This window comes from Somniosus microcephalus, chromosome 1, assembly GCF_052327205.1.
Source record: "Somniosus microcephalus isolate GS21.2 chromosome 1, FLI_Smic_1.0, whole genome shotgun sequence".
Lineage (NCBI taxonomy): Eukaryota > Metazoa > Chordata > Chondrichthyes > Squaliformes > Somniosidae > Somniosus > Somniosus microcephalus.
In genome coordinates this window covers 436,143,481-436,165,286 of record NC_140987.1, presented here as the reverse complement: position 1 = coordinate 436,165,286, position 21,806 = coordinate 436,143,481, and the positions used below count along the sequence as shown (strand labels likewise).

Below are 21,806 nucleotides of genomic sequence, written 5' to 3'. Positions count from 1 at the left end.
TCTGCATCTCTGTCCAGCTGCTCCGGAAGATTATTCCAGACATTTACCTCCTTTTGTATGAAGTTCTTTCTGATTCTTGATTTTTTTTTTTTTTTTTTACTTTCCACTGCCTCTGATCCAACGAGCCTGACTTACATAAGAACATAAGAAATAGGAGCAGGAGTAGGCCAATCGGCCCCTCGAGCCTGCTCCGCCATTCAATAAGATCATGGCTGACCTGATCCTAACCGCCAATCTACTATCACAGAACCATCTCCTGAATCTAACAGAATTAGACACACGAAATAGGAGCAGGATCAGGCTACACGGCCCCTGGGCCCGCTCCGCTACACACAGGGCCATGTCCGATCCGAACCTAGACTCATGTCCAAATTCCTGCCTGCTCCCCGTAACCCTTAATTCCCTTTACTTCTAGGAAACTGTCTATTTCTGTTTTAAATTTATGTAATGATGTAGCTTCTACAGCTTTTTGGGGCAGCATATTCCATGGACCTACCACCCTCTGAGTGAAGTAGTTCCTCCTCATCTCAGTTTTGAAAGAGCAGCCCCTTATTCTAAGACTATGCCCCCTAGTTCTAGTTTCACCCATCATCGGGAACACCCTCCCCGCATCCACCTGATCCAACCCCTTCACAATCTTATATGTTTCAATAAGATCGCCTCTCATTCTTCTGAACTCCAGTGAGTAGAGTCCCAATCTACTCAACCTCTCCTCATATGTCCATCCCCTCATCCTCGGGATTAACCGAGTGAACCTTCTTTGTACTGACTCGAGAGCAAGTATGTCTTTTCTTAAGTATGGACACCAAAACTGTATGCAGTATTCCAGGTGCGGCCTCACCAACACCTTGTACAACTGAAGCAATACCTCCCTATTTTTATATTCTATCCCCCTAGCAATGAAAGCCAACATTCCATTGGCCTTCTTAATCACTTGCTGCACCTGCATACTAACCTTTTGAGTTTTGTGCACCAGGACCCCCAGATCCCTTTGTACTTCAGTACTTTCCAGTTTCTTGCCATTAAGATAATAACTTGCTCTACGATTTTTCCTGCCAAAGTGCATAACCTCACACTTTCCAGTATTGTATTCCATCTACCAAATCTCTGCCCACCTACTTAGCCTGTCTATGTCCCCTTGCAGGTTTTTTATGTCCTCCTCACTCACTACTTTCCCTCCCATCTTAGTATCATCTGCAAACTTTGATATGTTACACTCGGTCCCCTCCTCCAAATCGTTAATATAGATTGTGAAGAGTTGGGGACCCAGCACTGACCCCTGCGGAACGCCACTAGTTACTGATTGCCAGTCTGAGAATGAACCATTTATCCCAACTCTCTGCCTTCTGTTAGATATGGTGTGGAGATGCCGGAGTTGGACTGGGGTGGACAAATGTAAGAAATCACACAACACCAGGTTATAGTCCAACAGCTTTATTTGAAATCACAAGCTTTCGGAGCGCTGCTCCTTCTTCAGGTGAAGTGGAGAAATGTATAAAGACACAGCTTATATAGTCAGAGAATCATGTCAGATGTTTACAGGTAACCTTTCCAACTGCCATTTATCGCACCTCGGCAGAGAGATAATCACAGCAGTCAAAGGTGTGAATGGTGTCCAAACAGGTCAGTCAGCAAATTACCCAGCTTCCAGGAGAACAGCGACCACGACACCACACAACCCTGCCACAGCAACCTCTGCAAGACATGCCAGATCATCAACACAGATACCATCATCACACGTGAGGACACCACCCACCAGGTATATGGTACATACTCATGTGACTCGGCCAACGTTGTCTACCTCATACGTTGCAGGAAAGGATGCCCCGGAGCATGGTACATCGGCGAGACCATGCAGACACTGCGACAACGGATGAACGGACACCGCGCAACAATCACCAGGCAGGAGTGTTCCCTCCCAGTCGGGGAACACTTCAGCAGTCAAGGACATTCAGCCTCCGATCTTCGGGTAAGCATTCTCCAAGGTGGCCTTCGAGACACACGACAACGCAAAATCGTCGAGCAGAAACTGATAGCCAAGTTCCACACCCATGAGGACGGCCTTAACCGAGATCTTGGGTTCATGTCACGCTACATGTAACCCCACCTGATGCAGGGTCATCCAGACTCGAGTCGACATTGGCTTATTCTCTCTACACAGACGCGGCTGGACCTGCTGTGATTTCCAGCCAAAAAAAAAAAATGTTTTTTGTCTTTTTTTGTTTTTCATACAGACCCCAGCATCTGCAATATTTGACCCCTTGTGACCCCACCTCATTGTTCTTTGATGTAATGTTTCCCTGACTGACCTGTTTGGACACCATTCACACCTTTGACTGCTGTGATTATCTCTCTGCCGAGGTGCGATAAATAGCAGTTGGAAAGGTTACCTGTAAACATCTGACATGATTCTCTGACTATATAAGCTGTGTCTTTATATGCATTTCTCCACTTCACCTGAAGAAGGAGCAGTGCTCCGAAAGCTTGTGATTTCAAATAAAGCTGTTGGACTATAACCTGGTGTTGTGTGATTTCTTACTTCTGTTAGATAGCCAATCCTCTATCCATGCCAGAATATTACCCCCAATCCCGTGATTTTTTATCTTAAGCAATAATCTTTTGTGTGGCACCTTGTCAAATGCCTTTTGGAAGTCTAAATACACTACGTCCACTGGTTCCCCTTTATCCACCCTATATGTTACTTCCTCAAAGAACTCCAGCAAATTTGTCAAACATGACTTCCCCTTCATAAAACCATGCTGACTTTGTCCTATTAAATTATGATTATCCAAATGTCCTGTTACTGTCTCCTTAATAATGGACTCCAATATTTTACCTACCACAGATGTTAGGCTAACCGGTCTATAGTTTCCAGCCTTCTGTCTACTGCCCTTTTTAAATAAGGGCGTTACATTAGCAGTTTTCCAGTCTGCCGGGACCTTTGCTGAGTCCAGGGAGTTTTGGAAAATTATTACCAATGCATCCACAATCCCTACCGCCACTTCCCTCAAGACCCTAGGATGTAAGCCATCAGGTCTAGGTGATTTATCCGCCTTGAGTCCCATTATTTTACCGAGTACCACTTCCTTAGTGATTTTGATCGTGTTTAGCTCCTCCCCCCCTATAGCCCCCTGTTTGTCCAGTGTTGGGATAGTCTTAGTGTCTTCTACTGTAAAGACTGATACAAAATATTCATTGTGTTTTTGCCATCTCCATATTTCCCACCATTAATTTCCCGGTCTAATCCTCTAAGGAACCAACATTTACTTTAGCCACCCTTTTTCTTTTTATATAACTATAAAAACTCTTACTATCTTTTTATATTTTTTGCTAATTTACTTTCATAATCTATCTTCCCTTTCTTAATCAATCTTTTTGTTATTTTTTGCTGTCTTTTAAAGTTTTCCCAATCCTCTATCCTCCCACTAGATTTGGCTACCTTATATGCCCTTGTTTTTAGTCGAATACTATCCTTAATTTCTTTACTTAGCCACGGATGGCTGTCTTTTCTTTTACACCCTTTTCTTCTCAGTGGAATATATTTTTTTTGGAAGTTGTAAAATAACTCCTTAAATGTACACCACTGATCATATATCGTCTTACCCTTTAATCTATTTTCCCAATCCACTCTACTCAATTCCACTCTCATACCTTCATAGTCTCCTTTATTCAAGCTTAGCACGCTTGTTTGAGATCCAACCTTCTCACCCTCTAATTGAATATGGAATTCAACCATGTTGTGGTCACTCATTCCAAGGGGATCCTTTACTAGGACATTTTTAATTAATCCTGTCTCGTTACACAGGACCAGATCTAAGGTTGCTTGCCCCCTGGTCGGTTCAGTTACATACTGCTCAAGAAACCCATCCCTAATACACTCAATGAACTCATCCTCAAGGCAGCCCTGCCCAATTTGATTTGTCCAATTAATATGATAGTTAAAATCCCCCATAATTATAGATGCTCCCTTATTACAAGCCTCAACTATTTCCTGATTGATACTCCATCCAACAGAGTTGCAACTGTTCGGAGGCCTATAGACTACGCCCACTAGTGTTTTTTTCCCCTTATTATTCCTTACCTCCACCCAAACTGTTTCATTATCCTGATCTTTTGACCCAATATCATTTCTCTGTATTACAGTGATTCCTTCCTTTATTAACATAGCCACCCCACCTCCCCTTCCTGCCTGTCCTTCCTGATCGTTAAATAACCTGGTATGTTTAATTCCCAGGCATTGTCACCCTGCAGCCATGTTTCTGTAATGGCCACAAGATCATACCCATATGTAGTTATTTGTGCCATTAACTCGTCTATTTTGTCACGAGTGCTACGTGCATTCAGATAGAGAACTTTCAAATATGTTTTGTGACACTTGGTTCCTGCTTTTGCCCTTTTTATTACTTTACCTTTTACTCCATACCTTCTGCCCCTTCCTGACACGCTCTGGTTTTTAATTTCCCCACTGCTACCTAAGTCTATGACCTTCTCTGTTGTCATTTTTATTATTTGCTCTCTAGGAACCTCCCCCCCACTAGTTAGTTTAAAGCCCTCTCTACAGCCCTAGTTATATGATCCGCCAGGACTCTAGTCCCAGCACTGGCCAAGTGAAGCCCGTCCCAACGGAACAGCTCCCTCCTGCCCCAGTACTGGTGCCAATGTCCCAGGAAGCAAAACCCATTTCTCCCACACCAGTCTTTGAGCCACGCATTTAACTCTCTAATTTTATTTGTCCTAGCCAAATTCGCTCGTGGCTCAGGTAATAATCCAGAGATTATTACCCTTGAGGTTCTGTTTTTTAATTTGACCCCTAGCTGCTCATACTCCTTTAACAGAACCGGCTTCCTTGTCCTATCTACGTCGTTTGTACCAACATGGACCATGACAACTGGATCCACCCCCTCCCACTGCAAGTTTCTTTCCAGCCCAGAGGAGATGTCCTTAACCCTGGCACCGGGTAGGCAACACAGCCTTCGGGACTTTCGCTCTCTGCTGCAGAGAACTCTATCTATCCCCCTAATAATACTATCCCCTACCACTACAACATTTCTATTTACTCCCCCCTCTTGAATGGCCCCCCGTTCCACGGTGCTGTGGCCAGGTTGCTCATCCTCCCTGCAGTCCCTGCTCCTGTCCCCACAGGGAGTAAGAACCTCGAACCTGTTGGTCAAGAGCAAGGGCTGCGGCTCCTCCAGCTCTACCTCCTGGATCCCCGTACCTGCCTCACTCGTAGTCACACCGTCCTGTCCCTGACCATGGGCTACATCTGAATTACTTAACTTCATAGGTGTGACCACCTCCTGATACACCGAGTCTAGGTACTTCTCCCCCTCCCTGATGTGTCGCAGTGTCTGAAGCTCAGACTCCAGCTCATCAACACGGAGCTGGAGTTCCTGTAGCAGCAGACACTTGTCACAGACGTAATCACCGTGAGCCTCAATGGGGTTCACCGGCTCCCACATCTCGCAACTGTAACACATCACCTCCATTCTATGTAATTAATTAAATTTTTTATTGTTAGTTATGGACACCCTCTGCCCGATTTTGGATGCTAGTATCCCCTTTAATTAATTGGATTTAAATTAAATCAATCCCTCTAGTTACACCAGTTAAATGGTTTACCAACAGTCACTCTGCACCAGAAAGGCCTTATTAACTACAACCCAGAGAGTTAAAGTTTGAAAAGAGCACCCAACACCCCACTTGCCCTAACTCACAGCACTCTTTGATGACTCGCACTCAGTGCTTGCTCGCACTAGGACTGGTCTTTTTATACTGTTTGTTTGTTTATAGCCAAATGAGTCACCCCTGCTGATTGGTTAGAAAACTGGTTTCCACTGCCTGCTGTGCCAATTTACTCCTACTGCAGTGTAACCTTGTTTTACTCTTAAACCAACAGAATCCCAAATATTTAACTTTTCCCCTTTACTTAAACTGCTTAAAGTAATCTTACCAAGAATGATTTAAAGAGAAATAACAATTAAAGAACTCTCACTCTTACCCAAACTCACAGCACCCTTTGATGACTTGCACTTACCCTTTAACTAAATTAAAATTAAATGAATCCCACCAATTTCACTGCAGTTAAATGATATATTTAAGGGCCCTGGTTTACAAACTGTCCCTGGTACACCACAGCAACCTTAAAAACTATAAACCACAGACTTAAAGTTTTAAAATGAGAGAAATACTCCAACCAATCACCTACCTGTTTTGTGGTGACATCACACCTTGAATACTTTTTTACCTCTCTCCTTGCCTGAGATTGGAGATTGGTACGCCTACCTGAGCCTCTGGGGCCTTTTGTAGTCGCGCTGCTCCGCCTCCCGCCGATGCCGCACTGAGGCCTACCTGAGCCTCTGGGGCCTCTTGTAGTCGCTCTGCCGCACTGCTCCGCCTCCCGCCACTGCTGATGCCGCACTTACTGTAAAATAATAATCTGGACTTACTTTAAATAAGCCATTTAATATTTTATATACTTCGATAGGATCCCCTTAATTGTCTTCTCTCTTGGCTATAAGGTTTGAGCTTTTTCAACCTTTCCTCGTATAGCAGGTGGGGTAGTCTGATTTGGGAGAGGAATGGTGCTGTATCCTGGGGTTGAATTGTGCTCCTAAATTATGCTCATTCAGAGAGGGCTTTCCTTTTAAATGGACTGGAAATTCTTAGGTACAAAATGACTAAACAACCTGAAATCTTTCGGGCCAGTTATATCCCATCATTCCCATATAATTCACGCTGACTCGGAATGATGCTCTCTCTGCCAAATTAAGAATGTGTTTAAGGTGAATCTTTTACTCCTGCTTGTTGCATCTGTTTCACATGTTCTCATTTCTCATTCTACGTACTGCCTTCAAGGATCCTGACTGACAGAATTGCAGGAGTCCTTGCATCGCGTACACGGGCCATCCCCAGCATCTCGGTCACAACCCTTGTTTTGAGGGAGTGGGGGAGGTGGTTTGACATATGCAGATATATGCATTACTATTTTGAGCCTCCAATCCAAACCAAACCGTTGAGAAATCTCTACCATTTTAGGATTTCTAGTTGCCCATTATAGTGTGCACACTTCATTTGAGTAAATGGGGTGCATCCTTACAGCGGGGGCAGAGTTTAGCTGTAGTTTGGCAGAGAGAAGGCTTAGGGAACCCAAATGTACACAGGAATACTGCTGGAGCTTAACCAGTTAAAACGGTGTAGCATGCCAGTACGAATCACTGGTAAGCTTTTTTGCTGCTAATCCAATGAGGATCACCTTACCTGTTGGGGCTTTGGCTTTGCAGGGACATCTGGAGCTACGTGCGAAGACTCCCAGCCCTAGGTGACCAATCTAGTCCACCAGGTGAGCCAGACTGGCTTGTCAATCAACAAGAGTGTTCTGGAGATAATCGGGTATGATTACCGAAGCTTCAGCAAAGGGTTGACGTCCAAGGCAGGCATGTCATCCGAGAGCCACATGGTCATTGTTCTTCTAAACTTTCCTCCCTTATTTCACCTACTTCAAATATGCGCTCCTACATAATTGCCCCCCTCTCTGCACTCTCACTATGTTGAGACCAAACTCTGGAATTACTCCTCTTTCTCTCCCTTTGCAGATTTTAAACCCCAAAATGGGTGCTGTGTAACCACTACCTAACTTGATTTCTGGACCTGTGTCTCCTATGATTTTCAACCTTGCTGATGACTGGCACTCTGGGCCTTGGCATTTCACCTATGTTGCTCAATAATAATTATATTTTTAAAAAAAATAGGTTTGGCTTTCCCTATCTAGCTGTCTTTTACACTGTAGGCCAGCTCAACTCCATTCCATGCACAAATGGATTTTCTCTGCTATGGCTAGCCAGTGGGAAGGGTTGGTGTAGGAATATTGCCAAGCCCCCCATGTTTCCCAGTTTTAAATGTGAATCTGCAAGGTTGCCACTGTTTCCATCGGGCAGTTACTCCTGTGCACACAGTGAGTAGAGTATCACGGTCAGTTATTTACTCAAGTACCACGTCCATTTCAAAAAGTGCCTCAGGCACTTCACTGTACTGTATTTTCCATAACTCTTTTAGCCAATGCACACCTTCTTCATCCACGCAGCAATCTTGTATGAGCTGGGAGGATTGGCCTTTTGTTTTCCTGTCGCTCAACTTGTGTTAATTTATATGGAGATCTGTTATGTACACAGACCGGTCTTTTTGGAACCGAGGTCAGTGTCCGGAATACATTACAACATCATGCACTGATTTGAACTAGGATTTGGAAAGATGGGCTTACCCTTTGGACGCTCGCCCAACTTGCCTTGTGGGATAATCCTGATATTTCTCCCGTAGGTTTAAACCAGGGTTTACGGAAATGCCTCTCAATTATTTTGAGAATCGAGGGATGCAATGATGTGAATCACTGCAAAAGCGGTTCTGCCGGACTCTTGTGGAAATGCTACATTACAGAATAATTTCTGACCCAATTTTTTTTAATTTTTTAAATCGACTTGGTACTTGAGTAAACAACGGACTGTGATTCTCTAGGTACACTGGGGTACTTGCCTGTTGGAAAGTGTCACAGATTTCCACATGAACGTCTACATATGTTGCTTATTCTCGCATGAGGCCAGAGTCAAAGTTACTTGATCTTTTGACAACACAGCAAGACTTGCGTTCATTTAATGTGTGGACAAAACATTGATTTCTCTGGATTCAATGAAACAGAATAGAACAATCACTTATGGGACACTCTGGGGGAAGGGGGGGAAGCAGGGGTGGGGGGGGAAGATCAGACCTAAATAACTATTAATGAAGTCAGAGAAAAGCAATAGTAGGAAGTCTATACACATTGGCTACAAGGTATCACTTAAAGACATTGGGGAGACCAAACGCAGATTGGGTGACCGCATTGCGGAACACCTCCGTTCAGTCCGTAAGGGGGACCCTGAGCTCCCGGTCGCCTGTCACTTTAATTCTCCGCTTCACTCCCACTCAGACCTCACCGTCCTCGGCCTCTTGCATTGTTCCACGGAAGCTCGAGGAACAGCACCTCATCTTTCGATTAGGCACTCTACAGCCTTCTGGACTCAATATCGAGTTCAACAATTTCAGATCATAACCTCGGCCCCTATCACATATATATATAATTTTTTTATCCACATTTTTTGTTTGGCCCCCTTTTTTCTTCCCTCCCACATGGCAGCTGTCCTTCATTCTGCCAGCACAATTCACACCCCATCTGGAGCCATCCTTTGTTCCCTAACCTGTCCCATTACCACCTCCTCTCGCCTTGAATATCTCTTAATGTCTCTCAATGTCTCATAATCTCTCCGGCTTTCTATCCTATCACTGACCTTTTTGTTCTTTCATCCCCTCCCCCTTTTCCCAGCCCCTAAACTTGCTTTAAAATCTATTCCCTTTTCCTGCTTTTTTTTCCAGTTCTAACGAAAGGTCATCGACCTGAAACGTTGACTCTCTTTCTCTCTCCAGGGATGCTGCCCTGGCCTGCTGAGTTTTTCCAGCGTTTTCTGTTGTTATTTCGGATTTCCAGCATCCGCAGTATTTTGCTATCACTTAAAGAAAGGTCAGCTTAAGGCTTGTGGCACTCCTGCATGGTTTCCACTACTGATGCTCTCCCATCACCCAACATGAAGAGGATGTGAAAGAGTTGGCAGGCTCCTACATGTTTTCTGGAGCTGGCCACAGTCTAGTTTTACTGGGGTGGAAATTTATTAAGTAGATTTGTTGCTATCACTGGGACTGCAACTGCTGCACCCTAGTGGCTTCTGGCTTTCATGGTGAAGATGCTGTGCCAGCCTGTTACCACATGGCACGATGCTTATTTGGGCTATGTGGTTCCATCTGGAGATGTTACTGCAATCTACCCGGATACAGAGGTTATGGACCAGTCGCATCCTTTCAAACATTTTTATGGAATATTACCAATACAGTTTGCGAACAAGACCCGGTTACCCTATCTCATGCCGGAATATATTTCCCATCTCTCTCTAGGGGAAAACTCAGTGGTTGAGTAATTGGGCTTTACCCTGAATGCCAGATGAGACATTTTTCTTCGATCCAATCCTATAAAATCCTTCCTCTTCTAGCAGATGTTTTGGGCATGGCTGCGGAAGAGAGAGTGGATACATATCCATAGCAACTGGTTGTAAATATACGCGAACCAGCAAATGATTGCAGGGATTGGGCGGCAGCCATCTGCTGGTCAGGAGCTGCTGCTCACTTGGTTTGTAGTAAATGCTTCGTCCTCTTGCATCTGTTTTGTTGACTGTCTTTGTTCCTCTGAAGAAAAAAAAAATCTTTAAAAGTTTTGTTTAAAAAAAAACCCCAACCTTTTTGTTTTTTGCAGATGACGCAAGAAGCACAAACCACAATGCCAGTGGTGTTAATAACCTGGAAACGGCTGGTCTGGGCCCCCCACCAAGCCCTGTACCACTGCAGCGAATGACTAAACCGAACATGGGCAGTCCAAGGGTGGCAGAAACCGAATCCCCTCTTCGGCAAGCTACAGGTAACCAGAACTGGCGGCCCTACTCGGAGATGGATGTGGGGAGGCTCACACCGAAAATGAAAGACGGCGGTCTGAAACTTGCACCAAAGTCTGTGAATGGGGCGCCGTTGTCTGACCAGACCAACTCCAGTGTCTCTCGAGCATCATCCTTTCGCTCAAAGCCTACTTCTTCCAAGATGGTTTATACTGAAGATGGTAAATGCATTTGATATAATTTTTAAGTAGTTGCTGGACGGGCATGGAATATTAACATTGCAATCTCAATTTAGAATGCTCAGTCGATAGTGTACTTTTGTTCCCAAAGTTCTGCCTGATTCATTTCACCATTTTAAATTGAATTGAGTCTCCACTAAATCAATTGTTTCTATAGAAACATAGAAGATAGGAGCAGGAGTAGGCCATTCGGCCCCTCGAGCCTGCTCCGCCATTCAGTGAGATCATGGCTGATCATCCAAATTCAGTACCCTGTTCCTGCCTTCTCTCCATATCCCTTGATCCCTTTAGCCTTAAGAAATATATCCAACTCCTTCTTGAATATATTTAATGAATTGGCCTCTACTGCCTTCTTTGGTAGAGAATTCCACAGGTTCACCACTTTCTGGGTGAAGAAATTCCTCCTCATTTCTGTCCTAAATGGCTTACCCCTTCTCCTTAGACTGTGACCCCTGGTTCTGGACTCCCCGACCATTGGGAACATCCTTCCAGCAATTAGTCTGTCTAGTCCTGTTAGAATTTTATAAGTTTCGATGAGATCCCCTCTCATTCTTCTAAACTCCAGCGAGTACAAGCCCAGTCGACCCAATCTCTCCTCGTACGTCATTCCTGTCATCCCAGGTATCCGCCTGGTGAATCTTCGCTGCACTCCTTCCATGGCAAGAACATCCTTCCTCAGATAAGGCGACCAAAACTACACAAGGTACTCAAGGTGTGGTCTCACCAAGGCCCTGTACAACTGCAGCAAGACATCCTTGTTCCTGTACTCAAACCCTCTCGCTATGGATTGTTTTTTTGTTAATCACTTTTGCTCTTAATTCCAGCAATCAAACAGATGGCACAAGTTCAGAAATCATGTAACTACATACTTTTATCTAAAAAAAAAACAAAAAAAAAACTAGGGCGATGTTGTCCAATACGTTGGCCACTAGCCACATGTGGAAAATTGAGAACCCAGATGTGGCTAATTGCATGTATAAAAATATGAGTAATAGATACCATCATTGGGCATATGATCTCAATACTCACATTCGCGCAGAGTATGCAGGCATACTTCAAATATTTTGTGTGCTTTACTCCCTTGGTTACTGCTTATTGGTTATCAGCTAAAATGGTGTTCAACACAGGTGGAAACACTTAACAACGTGGTAACTCAAACATTGTATGAAGAGGGGAGCTGTCATTGTGGTCAGCTCGACCAATTGGAATAAGTGCTCGAGGTAAACAGAAGAAAGCAATTCAACCAATAATGAGCAGCTCCAACATGGTACATCAGCGCAAAGGGAAAGCAGGATCCAACCGCATGCTAGGGGGAGGGAGTGTGGGACTGGGTGGGGCGGGACTGGGTGGAGAGCAGGGGGACGGTGTCTGGGTGGAGAGCGGGGGGGGGGGCGGGGTGGAGTGTGGGATTGGGTAGAGATTGGGGGGGACAGTGTCTGGGTAGGGAGCAGGGGATGGTGTCTGGGTGGGGAGCGGGGAGACGGGTCTGGGTGGGGAGTGGGGGGGGACGAGTACGGTGTCTGGGTGGGGATTTGGGGGGGGACGGTGTCTGGGTGGGGAGCGGGGGATGGTGTCTGGGTGGAGAGCGGAGGGGGTGGGAGTGTGGGACGGGGGAGTTGGTGTCTGGGTGGGGAGCGGAGGATGGTGTCTGGGTGGGGAGAGGGGGATTCTTGGGGGGAGACGGTGTCTGGGTGGGGAGCGGGGAGACGGTGTCTGGGTGGGGAGCGGGGAGACGGTGTCTGGGTGGGGAGCGTATGGTGTCTGGGTGGAGAGCGGGTGTGGGGATTGGGGGGGATGGTGTCTGGGTGGGGAGCGGGGGACGGTGTCTGGGTGGAGAGCAGTGGGGGGGGAGTGCGGGACTGGGTGGAGAGCGGGGGGGATTGGGGGAGTGCGGGACTGGTTGGCGAGCGGGGGGGATTGGGGGAGTGCGGGACTGGGTGGAGAGCGGGGGGGATTGGGGGAGTGCGGGACTGGTTGGCGAGCGGGGGGGATTGGGGGAGTGCGGGACTGGTTGGCGAGCGGGGGGGATTGGGGGAGTGCGGGACTGGGTGGAGAGCGGGGGGGATTGGGGGAGTGCGGGACTGGGTGGAGAGCGGGGGGGATTGGGGGAGTGCGGGACTGGGTGGAGAGCGGGGGGGATTGGGGGAGTGCGGGACTGGGTGGCGAGCGGGGGGGATTGGGGGAGTGCGGGACTGGGTGGCGAGCGGGGGGGATTGGGGGAGTGCGGGACTGGGTGGAAAGCGGGGGGGATTGGGGAGTGCGGGACTGGGTGGAGAGCAGGGGGGATTGGGGAGTGCGGGACTGGGTGGAGAGCAGGGGGGATTGGGGAGTGCGGGACTGGGTGGAAAGCGGGGGGGATTGGGGGAGTGCGGGACTGGGTGGAGAGCAGGGGGGATTGGGGAGTGCGGGACTGGTTGGCGAGCGGGGGGGATTGGGGGAGTGCGGGACTGGGTGGAGAGCAGGGGGGATTGGGGAGTGCGGGACTGGGTGGAGAGCGGGGGGGGATTGGGGAGTGCGGGACTGGGTGGAGAGCGGGGGGGATTCGGGGGGGGACGGTGTCTGGGTGGAGAGCGGGGGGGACGGTGTCTGGGTGGAGAGCGGGGGGACGGTGTCTGGGTGGAGAGCGGGGGGACGGTGTCTGGGTGGAGAGCGGGGGGACGGTGTCTGGGTGGAGAGCAGTGGGGGGAGTGCGGGACTGGGTGGAGAGCGGGGGGGATTGGGGGAGTGCAGGACTGGGTGGCGAGCGGGGGGGATTGGGGGAGTGCGGGACTGGGTGGAGAGCGGGGGCGATTGGGGGAGTGCGGGACTGGGTGGAGAGCGGGGGGGATTGGGGGAGTGCAGGACTGGGTGGCGAGCGGGGGGGATTGGGGGAGTGCGGGACTGGGTGGAGAGCAGGGGGGATTGGGGGAGTGCGGGACTGGGTGGAGAGCGGGGGGGATTGGGGGAGTGCGGGACTGGGTGGAGAGCGGGGGGGATTGGGGGAGTGCGGGACTGGGTGGAGAGCGGGGGGGATTCGGGGGGGGACGGTGTCTGGGTGGAGAGCGGGGGGTATTGGGGGAGTGCGGGACTGGGTGGAGAGCAGGGGGGATTGGGGGAGTGCGGGACTGGGTGGAGAGCGGGGGAGATTGGGGGAGTGCGGGACTGGGTGGAGAGCGGGGGGGATTGGGGGAGTGCGGGACTGGGTGGAGAGCGGGGGGGATTGGGGGAGTGCGGGACTGGGTGGAGAGCGGGGGGGATTGGGGGAGTGCGGGACTGGGTGGAGAGCGGGGGGGATTGGGGGAGTGCGGGACTGGGTGGAGAGCGGGGGGGATTCGGGGGGGGACGGTGTCTGGGTGGAGAGCGGGGGGTATTGGGGGAGTGCGGGACTGGGTGGAGAGCAGGGGGGATTGGGGGAGTGCGGGACTGGGTGGAGAGCGGGGGGGATTCGGGGGGGGGGACAGTGTCTGGGTGGAGAGCGGGGGGATTTGGGGGAGTGCGGGACTGGGTGGAGAGCGGGGGGTATTGGGGGAGTGCGGGACTGGGTGGAGAGCAGGGGGGATTGGGGGAGTGCGGGACTGGGTGGAGAGCAGGGGGGATTGGGGAGTGCGGGACTGGGTGGAGAGCGGGGGGGGATTCGAGGGGGGGCGGTGTCTGGGTGGAGAGCGGGGGGATTTGGGGGGGGGACGGTGTCTGGGTGGAGAGCGGGGGGACAGGTCTGGGTGGTGAATGGTGAACGGGTCTAGTGCATTCTGCGAGTCAACAATCTCCGTAATCACTCTGATGAAGTTATAGCACCGTTCACAACTGCTAGCCCTAAACCTAGAAGCTGCACCAAGATGTAGTGTGTCTGATAAATTCTATCCAGAGTTCCAAACTTTGAAAGAAAAAGACTGCAAAGTTATGCACTGAGTGGTAGTAGATGTTTAAGTAAACATACCAGTGAAATACATTTACTTATATTGGGCTTGCCGCGTGTGCAAGCCCCCGATCTGCACTCACCCTGCGCGCTGACATCTGAAGCCCGGGCCTGCTTGCATTTCCTGTCACAGGCCCGGTTCAGATGTTGGCGCGCAGTGCTTACCTGATCCAGCGGCGTAGGTAGTGCGATGTGCCGGCTGGGATCAGGTGAGCACTGTATAACCAATCAGGGGAGGGGAAGGTTCATTCATGAGTTTGAGAGTAAGAACTGTCAAACTCATGAAAACTACGGGGGCCCAAAACACTCTATACTTTAAATAAAAATTTAAAAAACATCCCAATCATTAAATTAAGTATAAATAAGTTTTTAAAAAAAATTTAAACAATTTTTTTTGTGAAAAAATAAATTTTATTTAATAAAAAGGGTCTAAAACTAAACTTACCTTATTGTAGATTCTTTAAAATAATAAACCTGTGGGGAAAAAAAATTCTAAATTACACTAAAACACCACTTACCTGTAAAAGTAAATACTTGCGTGTGCTTTTTACAAGCGTAAAGACCGGAGGCCTTTAGACATGTGCAATTCCCCCAAAACAGAGGAAATCCAAGATGCACGCGCTGCCCCCTACAGCGCACGCGCTAGCCTCTTCACCTCTTGGGTTAGAGGAGAGGAAATGCCGGTTTTCAGCGCATGCGCTGTGCATGCTGAAAACCAGCATTTCCTCCGGCCAGACGCATGAGTACCCCTTCCGTACTCACGCGTTTGGGGAGGAATTACTGCCCCATTGTGTTTAAGGCGTTTTCTACTAGGATTTGACTGAGATGAGGAGAAATATCTTCACTCAGAGGGTGGTGAATCTTTGGAATTCTCTACCCCAGAGGGCTGTGGATGCTCCGTCGTTGAGTATATTCAAGACAGATTGATTGATTTTTAGACACTAAGGGAATCAAGGGATATGGGATAATGCGGGAAGGTGGAGTTGAGGTAGATGATCAGCCATGATCTTATTGAATGGGGCCGAATGGCCGACTCCTGCTCCTAATTCTTATGTTCTTGTGTTCTTAGTGCATGTGGGTAAAACCGTATCACTGTAGTCACATCTGTGGCGAGTCAGCAATTTCTATTGGATAACAGTGATCTAAGACAGCTAAAAAAAAAACCTTTATTCTAGTATAAAATTCAACTAGATTGCACATGGTACAGGTAGACTACCCTTTATCCGGACTTCCGAAAACCGAAACCCTCTAAAAACCGAAGGTTTTTTCGTTCAGCGTAAGTCGTGCGTACGACTTACGCTGAACGAAAAAACCTTCGGTTTTTAGAGGGTTCCGGTTGCGGAAGTTCGGATAAAGGGTAAGTCGTGCGCACGACCCCCCGCCAGCCCCGACAACCGCCGACCCCCCCGCCGGCCCCGACAACCGCCGACCCCCCCCCCCCCCCCCGCGGACCCCGACAACCGCTGACCCCGCCAGCCGCCGACCCCCCCGCGGACCCCGCCGGCCCCGACAACCGCCGACCCCCCCCGCCGGCCCCGACAACCGCCGACCCCCCCCGCCAGCCCCGACAACCGCCGACCCCGCCAGCCGCCGACCCCCCCGCGGACCCCGCCAGCCCCGACAACCGCCGGCCCCGACAACCGCCGACCCCCCCGCGGACCCCGCCAGCCCAGACAACCGCCGACCCCCCCACCCCCCGCGTACCCCGCCGGCCCCGACCCCCGCCGACCCCGACTGACTTACGCTGAGCGTCAGCGTAAGTCGTGCGCACGACCCCCCACCGACCCCCCCCCCCCCCCGCGGACCCCCGCCGACCCACCTTCCGAAATCCGAAATTCTCCTTTATCCGAAACTCGGCTGGTCCCGAGGTTTTCGGATAAAGGATAGTCTACCTGTACCTTCAAGGAAGAGCTACATGTTCATACCCAGCAGTGCAATGCTTCATAAGACAGATTTATTGCTTTTGGTTTATTAATAATCCTAGATAACTGATCCCATTAAGTCTGACAGCAGCCTCTCCACTCAATTCATAAACTGTGACCCCAGTAAATCCCTACTGGCACAATGAAAGGTCCTAGCGATGGACACTTGGTTCGAGCAAATTTAATTTTAAAAATTTGCTGCCGGTTTAAAACTTCTAGTTCCCATTTCAGATCCAAGAGCCGAACAGACAAAATAAATTAAGAGCAAAACCTTTTGTGCTTAAATCGTGACCCAAGAGGTTTGCTAGTAACTCCTCAAACAAGCCGGGGCCTGATGTAAACGATTCAATCCCAGTAATGAGACGTGACTGCAAAAGAGGGAGAACATTCTGTAGAGCAGATTTGATTTGTTGCTTAGTCATTGGAGTGATGCAACAGGATGTCACGCCTGCCAGCCTCCAACCACTCGGATCGCAGGCTGCCTCTTCAAGACTCATTTCTGTCGATCACTTGGTTACACCAGGGATGGTGGGGGGGATGCACATCTTCACCGTTTCTATTCTACCAAATTCAGGCAGTCACATCACTCGTACATTTATAGAGTTACTTCTCCACAACTCTCCAGCTCCATGTAGTCCCTGGTAATACAAACTGATCTTCTCTCCAATTTTCCGTCGAATCCTGAGGAGCATTTCTCTCTCAAGTCGTTCCCAGTTTTTGTGTTTTTAAAGATGCTGGCCAGAGGCTACATGGCATCAGATGTTTTGCTTGTGTCATTCCATGACTATGATGGCACGGAAGCTGCTCTCATTGTTACTGGAGAGGGATCCTTTACAAAATAGCTTCTCTAAGCTGCCTCTGAAAAACCCTAAAACACAGAACAAGGGAAGACCGAGGGCATCAGTGAGTGTATAATATCTCGCTTTAGTGCTCAGTGCACTACTAAACCATACAGATCAGGTGTGTCTAGGCTGTTCTCTGCTGAATTTACTGAGCTCAATTGGACAGTGATAGGGGAGCAATCGAGTGCCCCATGGCTCGTGAGGAAACACATTAGCCGGTGACCTGTGTTAGAAAGTAGATGTATGGAAGTCTAGTGAGAACCAGTGCCCAGGATGGTCACGTAGCCTGTCAGCACTCAACGGAGATCGGACTTGGAGGCTTGTCATTTGGCTGAGGTAGCAGAGGACTTGCCGGTTGCTGTCGGGCTGCACCGCAGCAATAGTCAGCACATTCAGAAGGGCAGGGCAGCTGGTTGTAGGGCGGGGGATTGAATAACATCAGTAGCTCTTACATTTGCTTCCCATGAAAACTTGTGTGTGTGGGAGGGGACAGTGTTAAGCACCCTATACACACAGGCTTCTCATGAGTAGCTAAAATATAACTTCTGTGAATGGGCTGAGATGGAATTTTCAATACAATTTTTAAAAAAAGCATTACTGTTATTTTACAGAGTGGGGCGGGGGGGCGGGGAACTTGAGATTTGAGGAAATAAAAACCAGAAAAGCACAGCCCATTAGGCAGCATCTGTGGAGAGAGAAACAGAGTTAACGTTTCAGGTCGATGACCTTTCATCAGAACTGGAAAAAGTTAGAGATATAACCAGGTTTAAGCAAGTACTGAGACAGGGAAAGGGGGGAGGGGAGGCCTCGGTACTTGCTTAAAACCTGTTACATCTCTAACTTTTTCTAGTTCTGACGAAGGGTCACAGACCTGAAACGTTAACTCTGTTTCTCTCTCCACAGATGCTGCCTGACCTGCTGATTATTTCCAGTATTTTCTGTTTTTTATTTCAGATTTACAGCATTCCAGGTAGTTTGCTTTTGCATCAAGATTTGAGGAAACTGATTTAGCAGATCAGCGAAAGCTTTTCCAATTGAGGCTCAAACTATCCTCCTGGGCCCCGAGCGAGGGCCTCTGATGGTGGAAGCAGTACTTTCTCAGTGATTGGAGGATAGGATTGGCCAGCATGAGATAACACTCTTTTTTTTCTTTTTGTTTCTCAGGTGATTATAGTAACGTTAACGTACAGCGAGCCCACCAGGAGAAGAGCTCATCTGGCCTGCAGCGTCCTCCCATGAGACCACCAGATCCTCCTTGTCGAGACAAAGTCCCTCCACCACTGAAAGTGGAGCAGGCTACCAGCACAGAAGATACTCAGTCTTCTGTGTAAGCTTCGTATTTTGAATTGTACTTTTTTGTGTCTCCTCTTTTCCCCCTCCCTCTCCAGTTGTCCTGCATCATCTTCTGAAGGCACCAGCTTGCAATAGAGTAGAGCTCCATGGGCATCAGTTTGCCCTCAGTTAGCTCTCGCGCTCTCTCTCTCGCACACAGACAGAAGGGGGTCACTCGATAGCAACGAGAATCAGGAACCTTGGCCGATGTTCCCCTCCCTATTGGCTGTGGCCAGTTGTAGGGACCTGGTTGCTTAGACCTCTAGATGAGATCTACTAATCGGGTAGAGACTGGGGATGGAACCTGGTCTGTGTGGCTCAGCTACTCACCAGATCAACTAGCTGAGCTATTGAAGGAGCTGTTAATGTGTCATTCTGGAATAATTGATTGCTTTTTTTGGAATTAAATTCCATTTCCCCCCCCCCCCCCCCCCCCCACCATGTTATATCATTGCTATAACAATTTCTGATTCTGCTGTTAAAGACCTTTTTATTGACAAAAGCCTCTTGTGATTTTAAACAAATTCCAATTAACCAATGTTCCCTCTCAGAAGGTTGTAGGCAATGTTCCCTTTCATTTTTTTTGGGGGGTCGCACGGCCCCATTAACGGGCTGCGAGGCCTATTCACCTTTCCGCACGTGCGCGGTTTTTCCACTGTGAAGCCGGCAAGCGGCCTGCACGGGACCTCCAGACCGCCATGCAGCTCAACGGGAACATTGGTGTCTTTTTAATATTCGTTCCTGGGATGTGGACGTCGATGGCAAGTGCCAGCATTTATGGCCCATCCCTACTTGCCCTTGAGAAAGTGGTGGTGAGCCGCCGCCGCCTTGAATCGCTGCAGTCCCCTCTATATTCCTATTGCTCTGGTATTGTTTAAATTATTACATTTTTTTTACAAATGTGCGGGGGCGTTTTGTGAAACAAGTTCAATGAGAAACGCCAGAATACAAGAACAAAAAAACATCAGGGAAACAAAGCAAGGTTGAGAGAACCCAGTCCTGACGAAGGGTTTCGACCCGAAACGTTGACTCTATTTCTCTCTCCACGGATGTTGCCTGGCCTGCTGAGTTTTTCCAGCATTTTCTGTTGTTATTTGAGAAACTAAACTTTGTTTTGAGCACCTCTGGGCACTGTGAGCTGGCAGTGGTGAGGGCGTAAATAGATAAACTTCTGATTTGGTACTTTTTTTTCCAACTGGTCGCTTGCACCCATGCATGGGGGATTTCCTTATCTGGGCTTTGAGGGAAGGGCTTCGAAGGAGAGGAATACCATCCGAGCCCAGATCATGCTGCACTGCCTTCACAGCCCAGAAGCCTGGGAGCAGGTTAAGCCCTCGCCCCTCCAGGCCAGAATATATGTTGTATGGCACAGAAAGACTTCAATGTATTTATTAAAGAAAAACAGGAACTGAAGTAGCTAACGATCTCATTCCTTTGAGTGCAAGTCTGTTTGCCAATAATTTTCATTGTTTTCTGTATGAAGTTAAATCTGATTTGCACAAAAACTGGGATTAAACCTTCTTAACCCTCAGTGTGAACTTGGCATCTGAAGCATACTGCACTGTTCGTTGTGTGAAAGTTGGCTATTTTACTGTTCGTAGCAAATTATTTTTTATGATCTACCTCAGGATTAGTTCAAATGCAACTTTTTTTTTAAAGTTAGGCAGTTGAATGCAAAGGCATTGCTCCTGTGCCTCAGTTTAGGTTCGGTTAAAGACGTGCTCACAGGACGGGCTGGACAAGTGCCATAGTTTTATAAACAGATTGAATTGGCAATTGCATAGCACAGTCGGAATCTGTACCAGTTACAGCTTTAAAACTTCCAACAACTCGCTCTGGCCATACTTCGAGCTACATTGGTGTAAGTAACCTCGGGCATTCAGTCTGCAGCAGTTTCGCTTACAGCATTCTGAAGTTGTTGATGATCAGATGTTGCGCTGATTTACATTTATTGACTTTTTTTGGGGTGGCTGGGGTGGGATTCTAATGTAAATTGCTCCCAGTATTTCAAGTCCCCCCTGGACTTGAACCTCTGTTTCTAAGAGGACAAGCAGCCAGCCCCCATTCCTCTGCCGACCGCTAGGAGATGCCAGGTTACCTGAAACATCCCAGACCAACATTGCCATCGCCCCTGCAGCGAGACTGCTGCAGATTCTGCTCGACATGACTTCAGTTTAAGTGAAGTGAGAGGGTAATGCGAAACCACGTCTTCCCACTCCTTAGGGTTCAGCCTTATCGTTCCATCTTCACTCTAGTCTTCTGCTTTAATGAATCAAATGATGCAATGAAAGGTGACGGTTTATTTACTGTTTAATTATCCAGATCAAGGAGATTCCCTGATCTAGTCATTAAAATTCATCAACACAAAATTTTAAAGTTTTTATGGCACTAATGAAGCCTAGAAACCAAACACTGAACTAATTTATTCACGGCTGCCACAAACAAACGGGTGTTCTGGTTTTATATGAGCACCAGATGTCACGAAAACAGAGCCACTGCCTCTATGAAGGCTTATTTAACCATTTCTTCTATTTTTCCCAGTGCGTTTTTAGTTCTTCCCACTGAGGTGAGAGTGCAGCCGTTTCGGCCGCCTTTATTCTGCTCCCACCGCATGCCTCGGTCTTAACTTCAGAAAAGCAGCATTTACCACATAGGTGTGACATTTCCATTTCCCAAACTAGGAACGGGATTGAGATTGCCCCAACTCATTTCATGTAGTGCCTCACAGCCTGCAAAGAAAGATTTTCACCAATTAAGTTTGGTTTAGACTGGAACTCTGGTGCCAAAGATGAAAGATCAGTGCCCACCAACCCACTACATCACCCAGTCCCTCACATTCTACTAGCTCCCTCTCCTCTCTCTTCTCCCTTCATTCCATCGCTCCTCCTCTTCTCTCTCCTTCCCACTTTTCCCCTCTTCTGAAACCAATGATTCATGCTGGGGTTGAATCTCACTGGTACCTTGCCTGCATGAGCTGGCAAGCTATGTGACGAAAGAGTATATGACAGCATTGGACTCATCAGTCACCTGCGAACTCATTTTTAATGTGGAAACAAGTCATTCTCGGTTCCGAGGGTCTGCCTAAGAAGAAGAAGATATGACAGCAA

At 48.3% G+C, this 21,806-nt stretch overlaps 1 protein-coding gene across 4 annotated transcripts in view; it reads left to right on the top strand.

Moving 5' to 3' along the window:
• The window catches only part of ophn1 (oligophrenin 1), a 254,404-nt gene that overhangs the window by 181,958 nt on the left and 50,640 nt on the right, over positions 1-21,806 (top strand). For 3 of the 4 annotated variants that reach the window (XM_086000871.1, XM_086000862.1, XM_086000890.1), the window contains 2 exons: positions 10,334-10,690; positions 18,532-18,694. In XM_086000871.1, coding sequence (XP_085856997.1) covers positions 10,334-10,690; positions 18,532-18,694 — 520 coding nt within the window. The remainder of the gene's footprint in view (positions 1-10,333; positions 10,691-18,531; positions 18,695-21,806) is intronic. The other variant, XM_086000881.1, reaches the window with a different exon arrangement.